At 38.2% G+C, this 27,632-nt stretch overlaps 1 protein-coding gene across 6 annotated transcripts in view; it reads left to right on the top strand.

Moving 5' to 3' along the window:
• The window catches only part of RIC8B (RIC8 guanine nucleotide exchange factor B), a 102,498-nt gene that overhangs the window by 64,015 nt on the left and 10,851 nt on the right, over positions 1-27,632 (top strand). For 3 of the 6 annotated variants that reach the window (XR_015727104.1, XM_045779670.2, XM_087868783.1), the window contains 3 exons: positions 5,846-5,990; positions 15,074-15,218; positions 22,732-22,851. Coding sequence is in view for 4 of the 6 variants with exons in the window: in XM_045779670.2 (XP_045635626.2) it covers positions 5,846-5,990; positions 15,074-15,218; positions 22,732-22,851 (410 nt within the window). In the remaining 2 variants the exon portion in view is untranslated. Of the gene's footprint in view, positions 1-5,845; positions 5,991-15,073; positions 15,219-22,731; positions 22,852-26,039; positions 26,124-27,632 lie in introns of all 6 variants that reach the window. The other 3 variants (XR_006776472.2, XM_045779671.2, XM_045779672.2) reach the window with 2 other exon arrangements.

Raw genomic sequence — 27,632 nt, 5'->3', positions numbered from 1 at the left:
CATCCTTTCCTGATTAAAACCCTTCAGAGTGTAGGGATAGAGGGTACATTCCTCAATCTCATAAAAACCATCTATGAAAAGCCTACAGCAAATACCATTCTCAATGGGGAAAAGCTGGAAGCCTTTCCCTTAAGATCAGGAACACGACAAGGATGCCCACTGTCGCCACTATTATTCAACATAGTACTAGAAGTCCTTGCAACAGCAATCAGACAACAAAAAGGGATAAAAGGTATCCAAATCGGCAAAGAAGAAGTCAAAATGTCTCTCTTTGCAGATGACATGATACTCTATATGGAAAACCCAAAAGAATCCACTCCCAAACTATTAGAAGTTATAGAGCAATTCAGTAATGTGGCGGGATACAAAATCAGTGCTCAGAAATCAGTAGCATTTCTATACACAAATAATGAGACTGAAGAAAGAGAAATTAGGGAATCCATCCCATTTACAATAGCACCAAAAACCATACGTTACCTTGGAATTAACCAGAGACATAAAGGACCTATATTCTAGAAACTATAAATCACTCTTGAAAGACATTGAAGAAGACACAAAAAGATGGAAAAATATTCCATGCTCAGGGATCGGAAGAATTAACGTAGTTAAAATGTCCATGCTACCCAGAGCAATCTCCGCTTTCAGTGCTATCCCGATCAAAATACTGATGACATTTTTCAAAGAACTGGAACAAATAGTCCTTAAATTTGTATGGAACCAGAAAAGGCCCCGAATCTCCAAGGAACTGTTGAAAAGGAAAAACAATGCTGGGGGCATCACAATGCCGGATTTCGAGCTGTACTACAAAGCTGTGATCACAAAGACAGCATGATACTGGCACAAAAACAGACACACAGACCAATGGAACAGAATAGAGAACCCAGAAATGGACCCTCGGCTCTTTGGGCAACTAATATTTGATAAAGCAGGAAAAAACATCCGGTGGGAAAAAGACAGTCTCTTCAATAAATGGTGCTGGGAAAATTGGACAGCTACATGCAAAAGAATGAAACTTGACCACTCTCTCACACCATACACAAAGATAAACTCCAAATGGATGAAAGACCTTGATGTGAGACAGGAATCCATCAAAATCCTAGAGGAGAACATAGGCAGCACCCTCTACGACATCGGCCAAAGCAACCTTTTTCATGACACATCTCCAAAGGCAAGAGAAACAAAAGATAAAATGAACTTGTGGGACTTCATCAAGATAAAAAGCTTCTGCACAGCCAAGGAAACAGTCAAAAAAACTAAGAGGCAGCCCACGGAATGGGAGAATATATTTGCAAATGATACTACAGATAAAAGACTGGTATCCAAGATCTACAAAGAACTTCTCAAACTCAATACGCAAGAAACAAATAAACAAATCATAAAATGGGCAGAAGATATGGGCACTTTTCCAATGATGACATACAAATGGCTAACAGACACATGAAAAAATGTTCAAAATCATTAGCCGTCAGGGAAATTCAAATCAAAACCACACTAAGATACCACCTTACGCCAGTTAGAATGGCAAAAATTGACAAGGCAAGAGACAACAATTGCTGGAGAGGATGTGGAGAAAGGGGATCCTTCCTACATTGTTGGTGGGAATGCAAGTTGGTACAGCCACTTTGGAAAACAGTGTGGAGGTCCCTTAAAAAGTTAAAAATTGAGCTACCCTATGACCCAGCCATTGCACTACTGGGTATTTACCCCAAAGATACAGACGTAGTGAAGAGAAGGGCCATATGACCCCAATGTTCGTAGCAGCATTGTCCACAGTAGCTAAATCGTGGAAGGAACTGAGATGCCCTTCAACAGATGACTGGATTAAGAAGTTGTGGTCCATATATACAATGGAATATTACTCAGCTATCAGAAAGAACGAGTTCTCAACGTTTGCTGCAACATGGACAGCACTGGAGGAGATAATGCTAAGTGAAATAAGTCAAGCAGAGAAAGACAATTATATGATTTCTCTCATCTATGGAACATAAGAACTAGGAAGATTGGTAGGGGAAGAAAGGGATAAAGAAAGGGGGGTAATCAGAAGGGGGAATGAAGCATGAGAGACTATGGACTATGAGAAACAAACTGAGGGCTTCTGAGGGGAGGGGGGTGAGGGAATGGGATAGCCTGGTGATGGGTAGTAAGGAGGGCACGTATTGCATGGTGCACTGGGTGTTATATAAAACTAATGAATCATCGAACTTTACATCAGAGAAAAAAAAAGAATAATAAATGAAAAATATTTTTTAATATAGGAGATCCAGGTTCAACTGAACTGTTTTAGAGTTTGCTATCTCTGACCAAGATAGCCAAAAAAAAAAAAAAAAAAAAAAACCTGTTTGTTAAACACAACTTTATATGACAGCCTTGGGCCACGTATTATGTGGACAGATTATGAGACCCACTTTTTGTCCACAGAGTAGCACTACAGTATAGAGAGATGAAAGGTGACAAGTAGAGATGACTAAGATACAAGACACACAAAAATCAACTTTCCTTCTGAGAAAGATGCAGTCTAAACCATGAAGATTAAGAGAGGCAGAATGTAGAGTAACATGATTAATTCTGGTAATAGTATAAATGGAACAATGGCTAATTAATTATTCACCCTATAGTTAATACCTGATTAAATCCAACTCATGCATACCCAAAGGAAATTGGTTTAAAGTATTTAGGCAGGTAGAAAGAGAACAGATGGTAGAAATTACTGACCCATTTTGGGTTAGTCTGGAGAGGCTTACAGAAGAGACAAGATTCTGTGGATTTGAAAGAGGAAATGGACAAGATTTGTCAAAAAAAAGAAAAGAAAAAATTTGTTGTAATATTTGGAAGGAACTAGAATGAGTCCATACAAATGCAATGTGGGAGTGATATATAAGAATAAAAGCAACAAACTTCTGTTTTAAAAAACTTGTTTTTAAGAAACCCAAAACACAGCTAACAAAATTTTGGGGTGATGACCTTTGTGAATAGATTCTTTACTCTGGAACAATAGGCACATACTACATGAAATTAGATCTCTCATTCTTCAATACTTTCAGTATATAGAGACCATATAAAACTCGGTATGGTTGGCTGAATCAAACAATAAGGATTTGCTGTGTAATAACTTTGTGCTTATAGAGCACAGAAATCATGGTGCTCTGCCCTATTAGAAATATTGAAATATGGGCACGCCTGGGTGGCTCAGTCAATTAAACATCTGCTTTTGGCTCGGGTCATGATCCCAGGGTCCTGGGATCGAGTCCCACATCAGGCCCCCTGCTCGGCAGGGAGTCTGCTTTCTCCTTCTGCCTGCCGCTCTCTCTCCCTCTCTCTGACAAATAAATAAATTTAAAAAATCTTTTAAGAAAAAAGTAAAAGAAATATTGAAATATGGCTTCTGTAAACACTTTGGCTAGATTATTCCATTTTCTGAGATTTAGTTGCCATTTCTGTTCACAGCACCTCCAATACCTCCTGATACATGGTAGGCACTCAATATAAAAAGAGAGAGAGGAAAGAAGTCAGTTGAATGGATTAAATAAAATGACATACACATGAAGGGTCTGGCACAGTAAATTATTATTGGACTTCATTTTTATCCTCGTTTCCTTTCATAGTGCCTAGCTTATAGAAGGCACTTTTAAAAAGATATTTGTGGGGCACCTGCTGGCTCAGTCAGTAGAGCATATGACTCTTGATCTTGGGGTTCTAAATTCGAGCCCCACGGTGGGTGTAGAGATTACTTAAAATAAAATCTTTTAAAAAAAGATATTTGAGGGGCACCTAGGTAGCGCAGTTGTTAAGCGTCTGCCTTCAGCTCAGGGCGTGATCCCGGCGTTACAGGATCGAGCCCCACATCAGGCTCCTCCACTGGGAGCCTGCTTCTTCCTCTCCCACTCCCCTTGCTTGTGTTCCCTCTCTGGCTGGCTGTCTGTCAAATAAATAAATAAAATCTTTAAAAAACAAAAAAGATATTTGAATTAATCCATTCTTCCTTCAATCAATAAATTTTTTTAAACACCTGTAATATGCCATGCACTGAGAGCAGTAAACAAAACAAAGAAATCCCTGCCCCCATGGCACTGACTCTTGTGGAAGAAGGCCAACAGTAAAGAAACAATACTGTATCAGGTGGTGATGAGTGCTGTGAGGAAGATTAAAGCAGTAGGGGGGGTGCACAAAAAGAAGTCATGTCGGGTGGACAAGGTTAGTCATATAAGTTGTCAGGAAATATCTTCCTATAAGTAGCATCTGAACACAGACCTGAAGTAAGGGAATGAGCCACACAAGTTTCTAGAGAAAGAGTTTCTGGGCAGAGGGAGGAGCAAATGCAAAGACCATGAGAAAGGAAAGTGGGTGGTGTGTGTAAGGCGTTCCATGGAGGTCTGTGCAGCTGTAGCAGTGTCGGCCAGGAGTAACAGTAGAGTTGAAGTTAGAAAAATAGCAAGAAGCTGGATTATGTGAAACCTAAGGGAGTGGTAAGGACATTGTTTTTCACTGTAAGATGAGAAGCCCTAGGAACTGGAAGACTTTGAGAAAAGGAATACATGATCTGACTTTCAGAGGATCCCTAGATGTTTTGTAGAGGATAAATCATAGAAGGACCAGGATGGAAGCAGAGACCACTGGGAGATTGTGGTAATAACCAGTTCGGGTGAGACACATAGGTAACCTGGATTTGAAATATTAGAGGGGGTAGTGAGAAGTGGCTGGATTATGGATATATTTCAGAGGTAGAAACAATATAATTTGCTGGTGGATTGGATATGGGGTGTGAAATAGAGAAGACTATTTCCAAGGTGTTTGCACTAAACAGTTGGAAAAATAGACTTACCATTTAATGAGATGGAAAACTAAGAAGGAACAGCTTTGGTGGGAGCATCAAGAGTTCTGTTTAGGACATGCTAAATTTGAGAGGCCTATGAAAGTCTGGAAGTCAGTAAAGAAATCAAGATAGAAATATAATTTAGGGAGTACTCAGTATATAGAGACCATATAATGCCATAAAACTGGATGAGATCACCAGTAGATTAAGTGAAACTAGTGAAGAATATTGCCCAAGAGCTCAACCCTTGAATATTCCAATACCCAGAAACAGGAGGAGAAAGAATTGGCAGAAGAGGCTTAATGAAGCAACCAGTTGAGATAGGAGGAGGTCCTGAAGAGGGAGGGGTCTGGGTAGATGAATAGGTGAGTGAGTAAGCAAAAAAAGACAAACCAAGAAGTATCCTAAGCCCTCTGCAGATCAGTCGATAAAATAGGGACGATAGTGCTCTTACTACCTCTTTTGCAAGGTTACTGTGGAGACTGATTAGAGAGAATGTATGTATATCCTCTGTTACAGCAACTAGCACCTAGAAAGTATTCAATAACTAATAGCCATTTTTTATTATAAAATAAAACAAGAAGACCTAAGTACAGATATTTTTTAGTTAGTACTGAAAATGCTGCAGGAATCACAAGAAGGGGAAAATCAATAGGAGTCAGAGTATTAAGGAAGGCCCCATGGAAGAAGGAGAAACTTGACCCTGACTTTAAAATGGATTTTGATAGAGGTAGGCAAAGGCATTCCAGATGCTTTGATGATTAAAAACTCAAATGAATTAGAGTATTTCGTGGTGGTTCAGTGAAGAGATGTTTTTCTTCAAACGAAATTTCATTACAAGCATGAAATCATTTGAGGGTTTTTTTGTTTTGTTTTGTTTTATTTGGAAGCAAACCTATTTAGTTTTTAAAAGCTTTTTCCACTCTTAACAAAACTGAGCTCATAGACATCATAAGACTGCCCAGTTGCATGGTACCACCCTCACTTACTCTAGTACCCCAGCACTGATGATGGTTTTTGCATTTCTGCCATTAGGTTTTACCACCATTGAGGGATGTGACAAATCGACCTGAAGTTGGCTCAACTGTGAGAAATAAGCTGGTGCGCCTCATGACACATGTTGACCTTGGAGTCAAGCAAATTGCTGCTGAATTCCTTTTTGTCCTTTGCAAAGAGAGAGGTAGGTTAAACTCTCTTTGCTCTCTACTTTTCTATTTTTTCAGAGGGAATTTGAGAAATCTTTCTGTTAATAGTGGTCGTCTCATTCCACCCTTTTCTGGGCTTACTCCTATCTTCTATTTGAGTGCCTGAGGAGATATTAAAAATTAATAATTTAAAAACTTTTTCTGTATGCTTCTGAATTCATTGAGATGTGAAACACACTCACATTAAACTTTGCCTTCTGTATCCTTAACCCACACTTCTTAATCTTGATGAGTTAGGACCTGGAGTCATTATGAAAAATCTGCTTAAGTAATTCAGGTGCTACTAATTTTTTTTAAAGATTTTATTTTTATAAGTGTGGGGTTCGAACTCACAACCCTGAGATCAAAGTCGCACGCTCTACCAACTGAGCCAGCCAGGTCCCCCAAGGTGCTACTATTTTGATAACCAGACACAGGCCTGGGTTAGTTCCCCTTTTTAATTCCCCCAGAATTAAAGCTATAGGAGTCTTGGTTTCATCACTAAGTTATTTTATCAATAAATAATTATTCAACGTGAGCTACATAACATACTATGGAAATGAAGAAGATGGAATGTGCAAAAAATGCCTCAGATACACCCCTTACCCTTGAGATAGGATAAGATAGAAATTTTAAAATAATTATACTAATGTAATAAACACCATTCTATATGTATATATAAAGGGATTGTCTTCCAAGGTAACATCTAACAATTTCAAATATTTCTTAAAATTATGTGGGCTATTAGCTCTGCCAAAGGAAGTTCTTCAAACAAGGAACTTTAAGATATCCAGATATTTTTACTTATTTCTTTCCTTAGCTCCTAGTTTTATAAATGTACTGGTATAAAAATCCCATCTAAGCAGATTTTATATTCCACTTTTTTAAAGTTCCTCAGTTTTGTGAGATATAATTTGGAGGTAGAAAACTCACTTCTCTCAAAATCTTAAGTTAGTTTCTTTTTTCTAACCCAGCTTTATTGAGGTATAATTGACAAGTGAAGTTGTATATATTTAAAGTATATTATACAACATGATGATTTGGTACATATATATATTGTGAAGTGATTAACACAGGCTAATTAAGACATCTACCACCTCATATAGTTACTTTTTGCTTTTGTGTGTGTGTGGTAAGAATGCTTAAGGCCTACTCTTAGCAAATTTCAAGTGTAAAATACTATTAACTGTAGTCACTATGCTGTACATTGGATCCTCAGAACTTATTATAACTGAAGGCTTATAGCATTTGATCAGCATTTCCTCATTTCCCCATCCTCAACCACCATTCTACTCTCTGCTTCTAGGAGTTTAATTTTTTTTTTTTTAAGATTCTGCATATTAGTGAGATCATACAGTATTTGTCTTCCTCTGGCTTATTCACTTAGCATAATGTTCTCCAGGTTCATCCTTGTTGTCACAAATAGCAGGATTTCATTCTCTGTCATGGCTGAAATAAATAAATACACACATACACATAGGCACACATCTCCTTTATCCATTCATCTGTCAGTCGACACTTTGCTTTTTTCCATATCTTGGCTATTGTGAATAATGCTGTGGCAAACATGGGAGTGTAGATATCTCTTGGGGATAATGATTTCATTTGCTTCAGATAGGTACCCAAAAGTGTGATTGCTGGATCATATGGCAGTTGTTTCTAATTTTTTGAGTAGCCTCTGTACTGTTTTCCATAGTAGCTGTGTCAATTTGCATTCCCACCAGTGTTGTGTAAGGGTTCCCTTTTTGCCACGTCCTTGCCAACACTTACCATCTCTTACCTTTTTAGTAAAAGCCATCCTAACAGGTATGAGGTGATCTCTCATTATAGTTTTGATTTGCATTTTTCTAATGATTAGTGATGTTGGACAGCTTTTCACAAAAATACCTGTTGGCCGTTTGAATGTCTTTTTTGGAAAAATGTCTTTACAGGCTTTTTGTCCATTTTTAAATAGAATTATTTGGGGTCTTTGCTATTGAGTTGTATCCATTGGATTCTTAAACTTTATTTCTGACTTTATTTCCACTTTAGTTCCTGTTAAGATGGTATATTAACAACATAATTTGATCAATATAATAATGATGATAATGAACACAACTATTATGTATGGGGTATCATATTCCAAACATTCTATGCCGTAATCTCATTTAATTCTCATAAGGATCCTCCAGTGTCATAGGTGAGTTAACCTGGCACTTTCAGTAATTTATTCAAGGTCACACAGTTACTTGAGGGCTAAAGTCCAAATTTGAGTCCTCTTTCTATTCTTCCACATTTCCTCTTCAACTGTTCTCATATGTGCTCTTTTAAACAATTCAATTCTTTCATAACTTTGAAAAAGATTGATGTAGCATCTTGGAATTAAGTGACTGGTATAGTGCCTTGTATATGGTAATCTGTAAATATTGGCTGAATTGAATCAGTTTTTCCAAGATCAGAAATGAGCTGTTTTTTAAAGTGTAATTATGTATGTATACATAAATCTAAATCACACATTTGTATCTATCAATCAAAAGAGGTTTATCAAAATGTACACTAACATTTTATCCATTGTTACCTCGGAGTAGTAGGATGACTGGTGACTTTTTTAGTTCTGTGTATTTTATAATTTTTCTACAATGAGCATGCATTTCTTGTTTATTTTTTTAAAGAGGAAAACTAAAGTTTATTTCTTCTATAATTACATATCTAAATACATAAATTACATATCTAAATATAATCACCTTACATTTAATGTGTTAGTGTGATAGGAAATATGGTATATGCATTTCTAAATGAATTTGCTCATTGTTTTTCATTTGAAAGGATTAGCTTTTTTCCCTCTTACTCTACTCAAGGTTTTATAGTCCTGACTTTGAACCCAAAGCCAACCCATACTGGCAAAATTGTATCATTTTCATTTGACCTTTAACAAATCTTTATATACTCATCAACTTTTCCTTCCAATTTGATTTTAAGTTTAGTAGATATATTCTTTTGGTATAAAAATTTACCCATTCAACAAAAAAACTTTTGAGCTAGAGCCAGGGAATACAGAGGTATAAAGGTAAACAAGGTCTCTGCTCTCCTACTACTTACTTTCTTATCAAGGGTTACAAACTCACATGCCTACAAGTGCCAGGCTGGTAATAAAAATGGACTGGACATAAGATGATAAATGAAAACTGACACTTAACTCATTGCTGGGAAGGCGGTGGGTTGGGAGTAGGGGGACAAGGGGATGATGTGGGACTGGAGAGAGGACATTGTTGCTACTTAGCTCCAACTGATAGTTACCATGAAGGAACATAAGGCCAATGTTACCAAATCTTGCAGATTTTTCAGGAGAAGCCAGGACTCTGACTTTTTACATAAAATCTCCCAGTTTTTAAATGCTGTCGACTAATTCTAATTTAAAACCATCTGGCCAGAGGTGCCTGGGTGGCGCAGTCGTTAAGTGTCTGCCTTCGGCTCAGGGCGTGATCCCAGAGTCCTGGGATCGAGCCCCACATCAGGCTCCTCCGCTGGGAGCCTGCTTCTTCCTCTCCTGCTCCCCGTGCTTGTGTTCCCTCTCTCGCTGGCTGTCTCTCTATGTCAAATTAATAAATAAAATCTTTAAAAATAAATAAATAAATAAATAGATAAATAAGTTTGTAGTCTACACTCAACTTGTAAGTCATCAGATTTTGGAATTAGGGTTAGGTTTGGAGGCAAACTATATTAAAATGAGATAAATTTCAAATAATTCATCAGTGTTGAACTTTCCTCGTAAGGATGTTCAAAGCTAAGTTTGAAGGTGAAAGTACCATGATCAAGGTTCAAAAGTCACACCACTAAGTGGAAATAGCAAGCAGCAATCAAATTGGGTTAGGAACCCAGAGACTAAATTAAGAATGAAAACTGAAATGGCACGAGATACAAAGGGCAAAATTTCATGGCAGACGTGACACAGAAAGAGTCATCCAAGGGTCTTAAATATCCATCTGTGCCAGGCTAAAACTCTATCCCCAACGGACAGTGGCCCACAGGTTAACTTGTGCTCGTGCCTACCAACTTCTGTTGAGCCAAATTTAAACTTGTGTTACCTGCTCAGCAAATTGTATACTTTCTCCAGGGGGCCTAAAGAGAGGCCTTACATCGTCTAATAAAAGAAAATAATTTGTAATACAAACTTCCCCCTGTTAACACATTGATTCATTCCCATCATGTGCTAGGCACTGTGGCTGGGGCTGAATCACACAGAGAAATAAGGCTGGAACACGCTCAGATATAGCCCCACAACTGCGAGCTCATTTTCATCTCCTTCATTTCAGTCTCTGAGGAAGGAATGTCTGTTTAGCTTGAAGCTAAAGTCTCTTTCCTGCTGATCTTTTCTCTTCATCTTCTTGGAAAGTAGTTACCCTCTATTGTTTTGGTTTTTAACTGTCCCTATGTGTTTTCCTCAACCTATATACATCTCCATGTCACTGTCCTTCACATCTTAGCATCTTGAAAGATTAATCTGGTTTTTCTCTTAGTATCCTTACTACCTTCTCAGGCTTCAACTTGCTGCAAGTTACGCTTTCCACTGCCATTCCCTACCTCCCAAATCCCACTGGAAGTGCTCTTCATAAGCTCACAAGGTAACTGATGTTCGAAAGCAATGGCTATTTGTTGGCCTTTATCTACTATTGACCACTCTCCATCTCTGTGCTGCCAAACACTCCTATATTTTCTCTGACCTTTCTTTTCAGTCTTACTTGACAACTGTCTTTGCCTACGCTTAAGCACCGATGTTCCCTAGAGTTCTCATCTGACCCCTGTTCTCACTTTACATTGCTTCCTGAGTAATCTCATCCCCCCCCCCTTGGCTTCTGCTTCAGCCTACTTGCTGGAGATTCCCAAATCTGTGTATCTCTTAATAAACTATTTAAATAGTCTTAGTCCTCTGTTTCTGGTCAGGTTTTCTTCAGTCTGTCTTCCACATGGCTAACAGAGGGATTCTTCTAAGATACAGTCTTGTCATTACCACCTTGTAAAACTTTCAGTGACTCCCTGACACCTGGTAAAATCCAAATTAGATACCTTCATGGCCTGCCTCTATATTCTAAATTCAATTTACTATTATCATGTACTTTCTGCTTAGTCATGCTAAATTGTTTATTCTTGCCTGATTATACTGTACCATTTCTTGGCATTATCTCCATGACTTGGCAGATGCTATTCCCTTTGCCTGGAAGATCAGCTTAAGTTATCTTCTGTGTGAAGACTCGTCTGATCGTGGAGGCAGAGTTAATCATTCTCTCTTCCTTGCACCATTTTTACTTCTGTTTTTAGTGCTTTTGACACTTGCTATGTTCTCTCAGTTAATGTCTGGAATGCCAGTTCAACAAATTGAGTTTCTTTAGGTCAGAGATCATGTCTTCTTCATCTTTGGATCCTTAGTTTTAACAGATTACCTTACAGGTGGTTATAAAAAAGTAAACATTTCTGCTGTCTGAATGCAGTGTAGTGAATATATGGTGTGTGGATCTCTCCATACAAAGTAATAATCAGTACACTATAAGAGAGGAATGTGCCAGGTATTGTGACAGCCTGAAAGAGGGAATGATTTGGGTAGTGTGGACACAGAGAAAGTCTTTGCAGAGAAATGGGAAACAGCCTCGGTATTTATAATAGAGACTAGTTCAAGATGTGAAGAATCCACGATGTGCAGGAATAAGAGATGAGTTTGGAAAAGGCGGCAGAGGCCAGAAAATAAAGAATCCATTAAAAAGGGGGGGGGGCTAACCTTTATGGCAGATCTTAAAGGTTTTGTTCAGGAAGATGATAACACAGTTTTGCTTTATAAAGATCTATGAGGCAGTTGTATGGAACAAGAACGAGAGGGATGTAAGGTTGGAAATAGGGAGACTAGATAGAGGAAACTGCTGGTGTAAAATTTCTAAAGGTTGCATTATCTGGAAGGAAAAGGAACATAAAGCCTGCTCTACATAACAGAGAAAGGGGAATGGTCTCTGGGTAGAGTCTGGCTCTGCCATTCTTCCTCCTTGGTAAACAGCAGAACCTCTTTTTGTGTTCGTGATAGAATGGGGTAAACCCACATTTGTGTGAGCAGTGATATCATTACCACCAGTGCGCATCTAACTGCAGGGAGCTATTGTGGTGGTTTTCCTCTGTTCATAGTGCCCTCAAGCATCTTGATAAAATGGGAAATATTTTTTGCAACTTTCTGACTGAATGCTTGTCTCATTTCTGTAGCAGTTTTTACCTAACTGCACGGTTGATTACTGGGACAAAAAAAATAAATATTTTTATATTGTTTTTGTTTTTAAGGGCCACCCAGAAAACCTTTCCTTGCCTTAGTAACTCACTTTAACATCCAAATTCAGTCCATTTTCCTTTTACTACCTTCCCAGTACTGACTAGGATATTGTACAATGTATTTGAGAATAGCTAAAAAGTGGCTCAAAACACTCACCAAATAATGTCAATCAGAACTTCACAAAGAAAGTGTTTCTCACTGTGAAGATTTCGTAGTCCATTTGTCTCCCTATCCCAACACCTGTTTTTTAAGTATTTTATCCTATTAACAGAAGTTCATTTGATTTTAAAACTATTGCCTATAGCCTTATCTGTTTTGAAGGCAAGGTGTGCTTTGAATAGCCTTTGTAACCCAAACTGTCACAGAGTTGACACTTTTGTTCCCATGAATGACCAGTAAGCATTATTTTCATAAAGGTGCTAGGTGTTTTGGGGCACCTGAGTGACTCAGTCAGTTAAGTGACTGCCTTTGGCTCAGGTCATGATCTCAGAGTCCTGGGATCGAGCCCCAAGGTCAGGCTCCCCGCTCAGCGGGGAGTCTGCTTCTCCCTCTCCCTCTGCCTCTCCCCCTGCTTGTGCTCATGCTCTCTCTCTCTCTCAAATAAATAAATAAAATCTTTTTTAAAAAAAGGGCTAGGTGTGTTTTACTATTAACTAGCTTCCAGGAGGATTGTCTGCTTAACAAAGCAGATTATTTAATGTTCTCTTTACTTCTTTTTAACCTATTTTGTCCTTTCATGAACTCTGCATTCTTAAACTACTTTAATGTTTAGCCATTGTAGATGGTTATTTGTTTTTTATGTCTTTTATTGTTATTTTTAAAGTATATTCATATCTCAACTTAGACTTTTACAATTTTAGTGAATTTTTCCCCTGGAACTACTAAACCTCTTTGTTAAAAAATAAGCCACTTAGAATGAGAGCATCAGTGCTGTGTGGGTTCAGATTTATGATCTCCAGCTCACTGACTTTCTGTCTGACCGTGTCATTAAAGTCATGTCTGACCCCCATGAATATTAAGAATATCTGTATGCACTGGATATTCACTTCCCTAATTATCCAATAAGAATTCATTAATTTATCTAAACCATTCCAGTCTTGCAGAGGCACTGAGAGCAAGAGGGAGCGTATTCAGATTTATTCCAAGGGCTTGCAAATTATACCACCACGATCCCTCATTAAATTCTAATATGATTCTATCTAGCATCCACTGGGAATTATTATCAAAGAGACAACAGTTACCAATAGGCTTTAAGGTAGAAAATGGTTGAAAGAGAATAAACTTTTATCTCCTTACATTATTAACCCACATTTCCTTTTGCACAGATGTCACCAGTTTACTATATCCTTTGAAAGTAGGACTTCCTTTTATTTGTCCCCAAAGTACCTATTATTTTCAGTGTCAAGGAAGGTACCCTCTAGTTCAAGTACTTGAAAACTTAATGAACAACTCTGTCCTGGACGATTCATCCTGTCCATATGCCCTTTAATGATTTCATACTCTGATCACATATACCCCCTTTCCTTACCCTCCTGTTTCCCTATCTGCAGCCCCTTTCAGACCCCAAAGTCATTTTAATTGCCTTTCTCTGAATCTTCTCCAGCTTTATTCTGTCATTTTTGAGGTAAGTGCTCGGAATTACAATAGTATTTCAGATGTAGGTTTTACTAAAACTTTATACGTGAATAAGATAGTGTTAGGTTTGTTTCCTATAGTTGTCTTTAGGATTACATTTTATCGAGAGCCTTAAATAAAATTATCTTTAGATTGAATATTTTAGTGTTTACCTTGAAACTGTACCTGAAGAAAAGAAAGTGCTCTTAAATAAGGCTAATGACTGTTTAGCATCTTCCTTAAAGTTTCTTACAAATCACACACACAGAATTCCTACAGTTCAGGGTTCCCCTGCAAAAGTTTTACGTGTCCGCTTATCTTAGAGTTATCACTTTGCACTGATGACAAGGTAATACTGACCTGCACCAAATGGTTCATTGGGCTGTTGCTGTTGTTGTTGACTAAGAGAAGGCTAACATGCTCGGTTTACCTAATATTACCAGGGAAAAAGAAAGAGTATTCACTCTGTGCCAGGTACTTTTCTAAGCGCTTTGCATGTATTAACCTGTGAAGTAGATTATTATTCCAGTTCTCCAGATTAGAAAAAGTGGGGTACAGAGCTGTAAGATAACTTGCCCAAGCCAACCAGCTAGTAAGTGGTAGAGCCATTAATAGAATCCAGCCAGTTAATTCCCGAACCTGCCTTCTCAGTGGGTGTCAAGCGTTTATGTACTGTTGCTGACTTTCTTGAAAAAGTAGTAATTTAGCCATCCTTTTTGCAAACATCCTTAAGTTTTGTGATTTCTGGTACTCTTTCCCTACCATTCCTATAAAGGGTACAAGAAATATTTTAGATAATGACTGTGTTGGTAAAATTCCAATCTGGGTTTCATTAATTCTAGTTTCTAGTCATCATTTCTCTAAAACTGGATAAAAAGCTTTGTGACCAGAAACCTAAAACACCACCCTTACCAACAGCCCTGTGGTCACAGAGGTTCCACTCCTGCCACAAAGTATATTCCAAACAGCTCCGCTTGAATTTCTGATACCTGAAAAAGGCTTCTGGTCCTCAGAGCATGTAGGAGAATTTGTAGGTAGTTCAGTACCACACTTTGAAAACCTCTCGATTTTAAGGTTTACTGCTGTGGTATATCTCTCCAAACTTCCCTGTGCTGGTGAATAGTCGGTAATGACAGTAAGCACCCAAGGATTCCTGTCTAAAAACCTCTTCTGTTTTTGCAGTGGATAGCCTGCTGAAATACACTGGCTATGGGAATGCTGCAGGACTGTTGGCGGCCAGGGGCCTCTTGGCTGGAGGAAGAGGAGATAATTGGTACTCAGAGGACGAGGACACAGACACTGAAGAATACAAAAATGCAAAACCAAAGTATAGTATCAAGTTTATTTTCACCTATGTCTGTGCCTTTGATTTGGTTACTTGCCTTTCACTTCCTTCGTCTCTCATTTTCCTAGGGTTTCTTTTCTTTTGTGGATTTGGAAGCTTCTCATTTAAAAGTGTTTTTAGAGGCAATTTCATAGCTAGTGGCTTAAAGGTGACTTCAAGTGATCGAGGAAGGATAATATTGCAAGAAATATTCTGCTGCATGCTCATTATCCTCTCCTAAGTATTTGGAGAGATGGTATTTATATATATACATAGCGTCATATACTTAAAAAGTATCATTGCCCATTTTTTGCTTTCTTTTCCATAAGGTTGAGATTTTATAAGGTGTAACCAAGACCAAACATTTAAGTTGGTTATTTGATGCTTCGGTCTTTCTCAGAAATCTAAACGTAGGTTCCATGAATTCTGATCTTCCCTCTTGCATAAAAGCCATTATGAGTCAATAAAATGGTACATTACTAGCAAAAGAAGCGTAGCTCCACAGTAAATTTTAATCAAACACTTCGGTAATAATCTTTTAACAGATGTTTTACTGCACTGAGTAGGCAAACCAGAGACTCTATCAAGTCTTCCCTGATCAGTGCTTAGAAATCAAAGACACTAATTCTTCTCTTATCCCAAAACAGACCACCTCTACTTCCTTCTGTTTCCTCCCTATCCTTGTCATTCCCTTCTTAACCCCCCATCCCAGGTAAATTTCTTAGTTCCACTTATTAGAAGTTATTTGAGCTCAATTTTATGCTTTCCATTACCGAATGTTAAAAGGGTATGCCCTTCCCTTTTGGCATTATCGATGATGTTGACATGCTAGGTTTTCTACTGACGGTTTCTAGAATATAATGAGGAACATGTGGTAGTTGATAGGATAGAAAATAATTTTCTTCAAAATTAGGCTTTTTTTTTTTTTTAAAGGATTGTGCCCTGTTAACTTGAAAGTACTGGGTTATCAGAAGGTAAAAGCAAAGATCATCCCTTAATTAGACAAGAGTTATATGGCCTGTATTCCTTGGCAAATCAGGCCTGAGTAGGCTGCATTACTTTCAGTATCCAGTTCAGCCTCACCAGGATCTCGTAGAGTATGTCCTAGAAAAAAAAGACTTTTGGGGAAAAAAGCTAGAAGTGACTCTAAGCAGTACATTCTTAAGACTGCCACCGTTTAGATGTTATAAATCGGGCATCTCTATCATGTAACTGAAACTTAGATAAAGGAATCATACTTTAACCTTTCCCCAATTATAGAAGTCGTCATTCTAAATTAGTCTTGCTAGCTCTTGATTTTTGTTCCATAAACTATATTTTCATACCAGTTTGATATTTTCTCTCTCTCCATTTGAGACATTAAAGCATACTTTAATGTATACTTGAGGTATACTTTCATATTTTTAAATGAAAGTAGAAGTTATATTAGGCATTCATTGTGTCCCATGTTATGTGGACAAATCAACTAAGACTTAAAAAAACCTCTTTAATACTCACAGATGGTTGATGTCATTATATCTCAGTGTGTATTGTTGATTTTGTTTGGTAGATGACTTCTGCCAACAGTAATGATCACATATCTTACAAGCACCCGAATGCTACTATAACAGGAAACTGCTTGGAGAAAATGTAACAATGCTGGGTCTCTCCTAATAGGATGGGAAATAGAAATGTGTCAGATTATGAAAGTGATGTTAGATTTCAGGAGAGCACCTTCTGTTTAAATCAAGGACCATGAGGTTTGGTATTGTTATTGTCTTGGCTAGGAAGATCCTCTACTTAGACCTTATTACATCTCTAGTTGGAGTCTTCTTCAGCCCTTGAACCTGGCCTGTACTGTTCATAGGAATGGTGTGTTAGTGTGGTCAGAATCGTCACCATTGTGAAATCTTGTTGTGTTTCTTAACATTGCTTGTGACAAGTATAAATATGTGTTTTTCACGTAGCATTACATCTTTCCCCTTCAGATAGATTTGCATGTTTTTTTTTTCTTACATCTTCCCTCTTTTAGGTGAAACACTAGTGGGATGTTTGTTAATTTAAAATACTTATTCGTGGGGTGCCTGGCTGGCTCAGTTGGTGCAGCATGGGACTCTTGATCTCAGGGTTGTGAGTTCAAGCCCCACATTGGGTGTGGAGCCTACTTAAAAAAAATGAAATACTTATTCAAATGGTCCTTGCAGAAGTGGTGGTAAACAAAGTACTTTGCAAGCAAGAGAACCCTTTGTGCTCGGGGGAGTGATCTACAGCGCTCAAAGAACTTTTTCCCTAAAAATTATGAAAACTTTTTACCAATCTAGTCAAGCTTATAAACTCAGCCTCTGAAAGGATTGCTTTCTCCCCTACCCTCTGATTACCCTTCACCGATCAGTGTTCTCAAGATCACAGTACGCTGTTCTTATGATGCATTTATTTGCAACAGTTGCTAGTATCGGCAGAAGCAGAGAAATTACCCTTTATCCAGTTGGCCCTAGTCCCGTTGTCAGAAATGTAAGTGGATTCTGATTGATGCACCAAGGTAACCTGTAATCCTTTAGTGGAATCTGAAACCAACAATTGTGTGGAGCTGACATTCAGGCTATGGGAGACCGTAATTTCACAACGATCTTTTTTGTGTCAAAGTAAGTGTATTTAATGGACTGGAAATGGCTTTCTGCAATTAGCTGAGATATACTCCTAGAATCAAGTTACATGCCACACAGGTTTTCAGTGTAAGTCTAGCCATGTTTGTTAAGTTTTCAGATAAACTTTGGTCCTGTATCAAAGAGAAAAATTTCTAAATTCTAACTTTTATACCAGTTTCTTTTGTGCCTCTGAGCATGGAGGCCCCTTGCCTCTACAGGTGGTACAGTATAACTGACTAATGTGGCTTTGTACACCATTCCAAACATCAATTGAAAGATGTGTACCTGAGGACATTTGGCTCATTTTAGACCGGTGGCTTTCAGGCTGGGTATATAGCAGTCTAGGGGTCCAAAGAGGTATCTTTAAAGGGCTGCTAAACAGAGGGCAGAAGGAGGGGATGGCTAAGGTGGGCAGAACTCTAGGATACCTCCTTATATTCTTAATACCCTACCCTAGTTCATAATCACATACGGAAGCTTAAAATCATCGTACTAAGCAACTCAGGGGTGTTTCCTTCTTGGCTCTATTTCTCTCGGGAGTAGCTGCGGCAGCAGCTATATAATTTCTCCAGCATGAGACAAGAGACTTTTTTATCTTTGTCAAGATTTTGTTTTGTTGCTTTAAGTCCCATTGTAATTGTTACCATATATTGAAGCTATACCAAAAAGAATTTTAATATTTCTTGAAGTAAATGAACAAGGATATAGTAAATTTCCACTCTATTCTTTTTATTGTTTTGTTGGGGGGCAAGCGTTCTGGGGAGTTTTTCCTGGAAAGACATTTCTAGCCTTATTTGCATAGACCCTCTCCTTTCCCAGACCACCTCCCCCTGTCCTGGCTCTGGGCTCACAAATGCCTTTTCCTGAAAACCCTGATCCCTTTCCTAGAAGTTGCAAATTGTCCACCCATAGGCTTGACTCAGCCCACAGTTAGGTTCTGCTTGGCTTACCTGATGTTGCATTCATTGGTTATTTAGTTTTGTGTTTTTATTTTCTGTTTTACATAGTACTTCTTAATTACTTGCCAACATTTAGAGTTCAGGTATTTCAGATGGAAATTTGGGTTTCTAACTTCTTTTGAGTAAGTTCTAATAACATGAAGCCTGCATTTTCACACGGCAGGCAACTGGCTGATGGAGTTGAGTGGTGGCAGTGGTCCCCAACATACCAGGCATAAGCCTCTGGTTTAACAGTGGATCCTTCTCATTCATCTTACCTGCTTAGCCCCTGTAGACATTTGGTAGCCCCTTCTTTAACCAGAATGCTTTGAGTAAAATTTAGCCCCCCCTTTTTAGAGATTGAAGTTATAGTTCAGGGAAATTTTAATAGCTCTTTTGTTAAGTGACCTAGTACTGTTGATGTTGGCCAAATGTAGCAACAATTTGAAAAGCAAAAGTCTTGAATATATTATGTAAAAACAAATATATTTCATATGCCCATAACTTTTTATGTCTTAATCCCTTCATCACCAGGCCCAGGACTGTGGTCAGTTCATATAATGACCTTATATAATACGAAATGCTCGATGATATACTACAAATGAGTTTAAATAATTCTTGTCAACTAATGAATCATCGAGCCTTACATCGGAAACCGGGGATGTACTGTATGGTGACTAACATAATAAAAAATCATTTAAAAAAATAAATAAATAAATAAATAAAATACTAAATAAATAAATAGATAAATAAATAAATAAATAAATAAATAAATAAATAATTCTTGTCACCTAACTGAAAGACATATATAATCATAGAACTGGAGTGCTGGAAAGATGGGGGAGGGGGACAGGATGAGACAAAATCATACTATAAAATTACCCAGTATAGTATCCACCATAGTTAGTGTACCCAAAGCATCTTAAGACTCAGTCTTAGAACAAGATAAAACCCCAAAATTTCAGTGTCAAGATCCTGAAACCTAGAAAGTTAAGTCGTAAACTATACTATTTGAGGTTCTATAAAGGTGGCAAGTGATTATTCAACTAAAATAATCTATTTTATGAAATCTCACATCATTGTTATAGTGACTGTTTTCTCTTCCTCTCTGGGTAGGGAAACCACAGGAGTCTGGTTTGAAGTGGGAAGCAGGAGGGAAGACAATGTCCAAGTCTGCCTCCTGACCCCAAGCACATTGGCATTTTTCCTATAAGAGTGGCACAGTTTGGTGCCCCAGCTGTGTTTTCTGTGATATTGTGTACATTCTTCTGCGTACTGGGGGCAGGGGGTATTGCATGAGTAAAGGATGGTAAATTCTTACTCTGTAAGAATGAATTTCTGCCTACTGCTTTTATGATCAGTGAGCAAACGATTTTGTGACTTTAGTAGCTAATTTCAACGCAAGCCATTAAATCATTTTAGCAGCAGAGGACTTGAGGTCAGCTTGTGGAAAATGGACATCATCTTTATTAAGCCCTTAAAGGAACCAAAAAAAGAATCAAATGTGCCCTGATTCAGGAATTCATATCCTGACTTTACAGTGTGGATACCACAGAGCTTACCAGTGTATCCTCCTGACACATTTTTCCCCTGAGGCAAAAGATGGCTTGTGCTAATGTCATTGTATTCTAAAACAGTCTGTGGATCTGATTTCTTAAATCATCCCTCCATTGAACTTGAGAAGAGGAGCCTTCTCTCAAGAGACAAATCGAACATGTTTTACATAGTTAATACATCTAACCTTCCCTTATACTTTCTTCTAAGGCCTGATTTCCTTTGTCTGTTTGGGAAGTGGTATGTGCCTATAATAAGCACCTTTACTAATTTATTTGTAAGACTCGTTGTTTTTCTGATTTAGCATGTGGCAGAAAAGAAACCAGTGCAAACGTTCTGTTGTTATAAGCCTAAGCAAATAATAGGTGGGTGGTGGAATTACATTTTCAGTGTGGCATTGGATACATGTTAAAAACGCTGTAGTTCTCTGAAGCCTTGTCTGGGTCCCCTTTGTTCTTGACTTTTGGGAACTATGATGACTCCATTTCAGTGTTTTTGTTAATGACCACTAACTAGAGGCCTTTTTCTCTTCTATTATGATCACCTTAAAAAAAAAAAAAAAGAGATAATAGTAGCTCACAATGAGTGTCTGAAGTTGGCATTCTAGCCCTGTGTGGTTCTTAACCTTATTGTGTATCAGAATCACCAGGAAAATAAAATGCGTAGATTGAGTTGGTCTCAGGTGAGGCCTAAGCCTTTTCTTTCAAGTTTACCAGGTCATTCTAATGCGCAGCCTTAGCTAAGAATGAGTGACAAGGCTATGAGTTTTGAGGCTATTTCCCCAGAGTTCCTAAAAGTGCCTCAGGGGCAAACTTAAGAGGAAGCAAGTAAGTAGACAAACAGAAGGGGCTTTAGGCCTCCACTCTGCTTGGCCACCCCACCCCTCTTCTGCTTGAGCAGTTCCACTTTGTCTATTTTATACATGGGCTTTCTGTGTAGATTTCATTTGTTTAAAAAAAGGCAAGGGGAAGTGGGTGGTCGATCCACTGCTTTGAAGGGAAAAAAAAGTTTTTTAATTATGGCTGTAGACGAAGATCTTGAGCAATACTGTTAAAACAGATGTTTTAGATCTGGTTTTTGAGGATGCTGAGCAGAGAGTCCTTCCACAAGAATCTGAATATCATGTACCCTCTGAGGAATGTAGAAAAAGAAAAGGAAATCCTTTAGTATTAGATAGTACCTAGTGACCTAGCTCTTTTACTACTCAAACGAGAAATCCCTGGTCAGTAAAGAAAGTTAAACCAAAAAAAAAAAGAAAGTTACACTGCCCAAGTCAAAGTCTAAAGCAGGGCTTGCAAGCTAGCCTTCACAGGACCTAACTGATCACCAGGTCTTTATTTTGGCCCACAGGATTCTACGTCCCGCCACTTTAGACTGGCACTGTCCTCGAGTTTACCCCCGTCCCCAGCACTCCATTTATAGTTTATAGTTGACCAATTCACTCATTTGCTTATCCTACAGGCTTGGCTACTGAAAGCATTTGTGTTTGTAGACCCTAGAAAGCAATTTATTAGCAATTTGCTGTTTGTTTTTAATGATCAAATGAAATATCCCTGCAAACTGCCCATACTCGGCTGAAACAAAATGCCGTAAGCTCTTGTCTGCTTTTCCAGAAAGACGTTTAAGTTATAGATATTTACCGGCCACTGAAGAATTTTCTTTCATCTCCTTAAAAAAAAAAAATGTGGCTTTCATCTAAGAGGATAGCTTGTTTGGTATTAGAACTTCATACAAAGTCTATGGGACATACACATTTTAAGTACTTTATTATTTCCAGAAAGTCAGATGTTGTATACCTGTCTCTTGGTAGGCTAGATTTCATTCTTTTTTTTTAAATCTAGGTCAGATCAAATCTAATTAAAATTGTTCTTTTGCTTTATCTTTTATTATTTGAACACTCACTGCCTTCTGTGGTCTCACTAATGGACTAATTTCCTGAGATGATAAATCGGCATGCTTTCATTTTCAGATTTCAGCCTCTCTGCCATCATTTTTCCAGTTTTTTTGACACATTTGTTTTATGCTGTATCACAAAATGGATTTCTCCTACTCTGAAATCATTTGTCCCCTTAAATTAATAAACTATGCATCCAAGGATATTTATCCTAACGGCACCAAATTTCATATTTTTAAAAAAGCAGCCATGCCTTTAAAAAAAAAAAAAGGTTGGCAAGTCAGCTGTTTTTTTTTAAAGTAAAACTACCACCCATTTCCCAAAGCAAATTAGTAGAAAAAGTAAATTTTTAAAAATTCCTATAGTAGTTCTATACTACAAAATTGCTATTATTGCCAATTTTTGGCTATTATACTCTTTCTTATTATAACTTACAACTTGGACCAGAAAGTATAGAAAGAGCATAATTTTAAAACATACAGCATAACTTTTTTTTCTTTTTGTAGCATTAATCTTATCACTGGTCATTTAGAGGAACCAATGCCAAACCCCATAGATGAAATGACAGAAGAACAAAAAGAATATGAAGCCATGAAACTTGTCAACATGCTTGATAAACTTTCCAGGTATTGTATTCCCGTCCATTTTCTGCTTGGTTTCTAAAAATGTTCTATTTCTTTGTCTCTCTTACTGAGAGTTCTCATGGAACAGCAACTCTGGAAATCCATGTTAATTGGAACAGGGTGGCCCGGGCAGCAGTAGTTCAGACCTCTCTTGGCTACCATGGTTTTTCTACATGTGCCGCTTCTGGATGTGCATTCTTGAACATGTCAACTCTCAAAGCTAGGACAGTAACTACTAGATCACTGTGATATTTAACCAACTAACCTCCCTGTCTTCAAAAAGATGCTATGAGTTAGGTTCAGTGATTTTGCTGCTGCTTGTATTTTTTTGTTTTAGTCTGTTTTGGTTTTTGTTCCAAATCATTATGCTTTTTTTCCCCCTCATTTTTGATGTGCAAGTTGGCAATTCTGTCTTTTTGGGTTGCTGCTGAAACCAAGAATTCTAAAATGTCATGCACCCAACAGGAAAAAGTGAAAAGGAATAGCTCAAATTAAGGATTTTCTGAAAGCAAGTGCTTGTATTAATTAGGGGTTCTAAAGACAATCTCCCCTTCCCTTCTTGCTTCACACTGCCTTCCCTTCCCAAAATAGCTAGTTTTGAAAATACTTAAGTCAAATACATACTAATCAGCAACTAGTCATCTTGGAGGAGTTACTAGAAAATATTAATTCCTTTCACACTTGCCTGAATCGCTCTATTTTCTAGTCATACATTGAGTCACTGTCTCCTTTAAGCCATCTTGAGTGAGTGCTTCTGTGTGTTGGTGGCAGCTGCCACTTAAAGGTGTATTTCTTCTGATGTCTCCATTTTCACAGCAACTATGTAAAGGCTAGTATCCCGCAGTCAGAAGTAGCAACTGGAATCCAGGGAAAGCCAGAAAGCCAACCATTAGAGGGAAAGCTGTAACAAAGAAACAAGAAACAAGTAGAGGTTAAGGCACAGCAGGAGGCTGACTGATTCGGGGAGTGTGACAAGGATGGGGAGACACTGCAGAGTCTGAGCTTTTTTTCAAATGATGCTGGTAATGTGGTAGTAGTTATATAGAAGTAAACAGCTTCATCATCTAGTCACATCTACAGAGCTAGTATGACTAGAATTCAGTAACTTCCAGCTAGTCCTTTTAAATTTCCATCCTTTCCCAAAGAGGTTAGAATCTATAACTAACTGTGCTCACAATCTTCAAACGACCTTTGTTTGCAAATGACATTCTCCATACCTGTATATGTTCCTTTACTGAAGAAATTAGAGCCAAAGAGAAGGGTTGTAGGCAAACCTACAGGAGGCAGGATAACAAGCTCTAAGCTCTGAATGAATATATAAACGTAACATTTGTGCTTGGCTACTTCTGAAAGGATCTGATGTAGCTAATGAGATAGTGATAGAAGGGTAAAAGTTAGGATGAGGACCAACAGAGGCCGTCTAGTAGAAGCCGGAGAGGGAAGTGTTAATAAGGACCTATGTGGAGCATATCAGTGTGTTAGGACAATAAACAGGTTTCATAAATTTCACTCCAATAATATGAGTTCTTAGAACACAGATGCTATTCAACTGCCTGTGTACCCTGAATGAGTAAACTCCAAGCTAGGAAAGTGGGAGATGGGGGAAAGACTGCCTAAAAGAATACAGTATAATCCAGGTACTTGACTTCCTGAAAGAGATAAGATCATTTCGTAAGGCATTCCTACACAAGGGACAGAAAGTGGTGCTAGGTCCTTCTCCTTTTAATCCCAGGGGAATCCACATATTCTAGAAGCTGCCAACAAATAAATATACAAATACCAAGTTTGAAATATCCAAGCTTCCACTTGATTTAAGCTATGCCTCAAAGAAGATTGTGTATTCACCCAGAAACACCCAGCAGATGCCCAACGCAGTTTGCAGGTGACGCTGACTTTTGCATGTATAAAACAGAGCAAATATGTCTTGTGTTGGCTTTGATGGTACCGATTTTGCCATTAAAATTGAAGCTAAAGGCAACTTTAAAAATAGTCCTAAATCACAGATTTTTTGCATGACGTGTGGTGGGGTTTTTTTTTTACATTGTCTGCCCTTGTGTGTATGCTTTCTAACATTTGCTCTCACTAATCATCAATGACAAAATTGTATGGAGATCAGCAGTGGGCATTCCAAAGCAGGAATGCAAAGAATGAAGCCATTCTTTTTGCGTCTTACATGTTTGTCTTAAGTTTCTTCTCTCTTTTCACTGTTGATTTTTGGTTTTTGGTTTTTTGAGGTAGAAGAGGTGAGCCAAAGTAGACTCAGTTCAGTACAGTTCAGGGGACTTTTATTAAGCAGCTACTCTGTGCAAGGCACTGTGCTAGGAAGATGAGGGAGATGCAGAGAAGGTGCCAGTCTCGGCCTTTCAAAGACTCACATTCTAGTGAAGGAAATGGCTATAATCTGTTCTAAAATACAAGGTAGATGGAAATAATGACAAAATAAGGTCTATGTTGAACTGTAAACACCCAGGAAAAGGAGCAGTTCATTCTGTCTGGATGAATCCGGGATGATTTCACAAGGAAGATAGCGTTTGTACTGATTATTGAAGTTTAAAAGGTATTTAATAGATCAGTGGAGAAATGACCATCCACTCCAGGTAGAGGGAAGTCTACTCTTGTCAATAAGATAAACCTTTGGTATTCACATACTGCATCTTTCTTCCAAAAAGCTTAGGTTGTTTTATTGTTATTTGATTAATATAATCTGTTATCAGATTTATAATTGGGGGAAGCAAGACCCAAAGAATTGCCCCAAATATTTCCAAGCTAATGATGTGATAATCCATTTCCTTTTAACAGTTTACAAAACACTTCCATGTACATTCTCTTTCTAGCTTCATAACAGAGTGAGACTAGGAACTTCATTTTCCAGAACTCAAGACCTTTGCTCTGTCCACTGTGCTACTGTGTCTGTCTGTTAGAGTCAGTGTTTGCCAGAACACTTCCTAATCATCCTCTTCGGCGTTGTGCTACTGGGTAGTTCCCTCAGCTGTCACTCTGAGGATGTTCTGCATCCCACCGAGTCTTCATTGTGCTAAGAGTGTACTGTAGCTTTGTCTGATTAACTTTTCTTCTCAAAAATGAAATCATTTTCTCCTGGGCCTGAATTGAAAGGCATGTGAGTAAAGGCTAGGTTGGAGGTGACGTGGCCAATGAATGGACACTAGACACTTCCTTTTTTCCATCCATAGGAGAGCAGATGTGAAGGACCTGCACCAGGATGGTGGTTAGCAACAGTGGCCCGTGCCAAAGCACTTACCAAAGTGATGACTAAGGTTGGTCATGCCAAGTACTGTTACTGAGCCTGGTGTAGGGTATAGATGTCATCCACTACCAAAACTATAAAACCACCAGTGCAAAAATTAAAGTTACATTTCCACTTTGCCTCCATGCTGGACATAGCGACTGCTGCAAGGAGCTCCCTACCTTGGCAGCTTTATTGTAGCTGTATTTCCAAGGACACCAGAGAGATTCATGCTCAAACATTTTCTTCCCATTGAATACCAACTGACTTAGTAGTATTCCTAGTGAGTGTGTGTGTGGGTGTGGGTGTGTGTGGGTGTGTGTGTGTAAGGATTGTATTTGTGACAGATGTAGGTAAGGGGACTGGCAGTGGATCTGGAGGTCTTAAGAGTTTGAAAATCATCTGAACCCTATAAATCCCATCATGTCTAGCTAGTACAGTGCCTTGTGCCCTGTGGTTCCCCCGGTGTGTGATGATGAAATAATGAACACAGCTGATCCCCAAATCTGTAGGCGAGTGTTTTGCTCTATAAAATAGCCTACATGGTTTAAGAATTTATACCTTTGTCAGTTCCATTTCTTGGCCAGATATGATAAAATTCAGGGCTGGAAAGGAATTCCATAAAGGTACGTTGGCCCATGACTGACTCATTTAAATATTGGGATACATAATTTCTTTGACGTGATCATTGTAATATATATATCATAAGCCTTAAGGCCTGAGGCATGAAATTAAAAATGTTAAATAAAGCTTTCTATGTGAGAACAGAGGTGAAAAAGGGGATGAAATTTGCCTCCCTCTCCACCTCCTCTTTCTTTCTTTGAATTGGAAAAAAAATAAGCCCCCGCAACTGAAGTGGGAGATTAAAATGGGGACTGTGTGGTTCAGCAAGCCCAGTGCGGCTAATACAATTGCGTTCACCTTAGCTACAGCACATAGCTCGTGTATAATAACACAGCCTCGTCCAGAAGAACGGAGGGAGGATTGATTGGCTTAAGCCTAAACTAACCAAAGGAAATAATATTTCAAGTTTCAGTTTTGTTTTGACTTTTCTAATCCCCTTTAGTTCCTTAATTGGAACCAGGCACTGATTAATCTTCTACTGCCTTGCCCTCCCCCACCCCTCAACCCCCCCCTCCCCAGCCCGGTCACATTTAACAAGGTACAATCCCATTTTGCTTATATATTCTATCAGAATCTAAAATCTACATTTAAATAATTGTTTTCCCGTTTCTTCCTTATCTGTTATCTACACACACACACACACATACACATATGTATATATATTTGCCAGCCATTGTGCAGTATTTGGAACATGGCTTTCTTAATAAATTCAGGTTCCAAATATGGGAATAGTTCCCTTTAATCCAGAGATTATTTTTAGACTTACTAAAGCTGGAATGGGCTGACTGAAAAGTAATATGTAATTTTTTTCCCTACGAATAAGTTAACTCTGCTTACAAAAATTTCAGCAACTATGATTACACCCACCTTTATAAGTTAGTCAAGCACATGTTTTTCAGGTCTGTTTCAGAAACAT

Source organism: Ursus americanus, chromosome 17, assembly GCF_024610735.1.
Source record: "Ursus americanus isolate L20-20 chromosome 17, mUrsAme1.1.p, whole genome shotgun sequence".
NCBI lineage: Eukaryota > Metazoa > Chordata > Mammalia > Carnivora > Ursidae > Ursus > Ursus americanus.
This window is presented reverse-complemented; position numbering and strand designations above follow the sequence as displayed.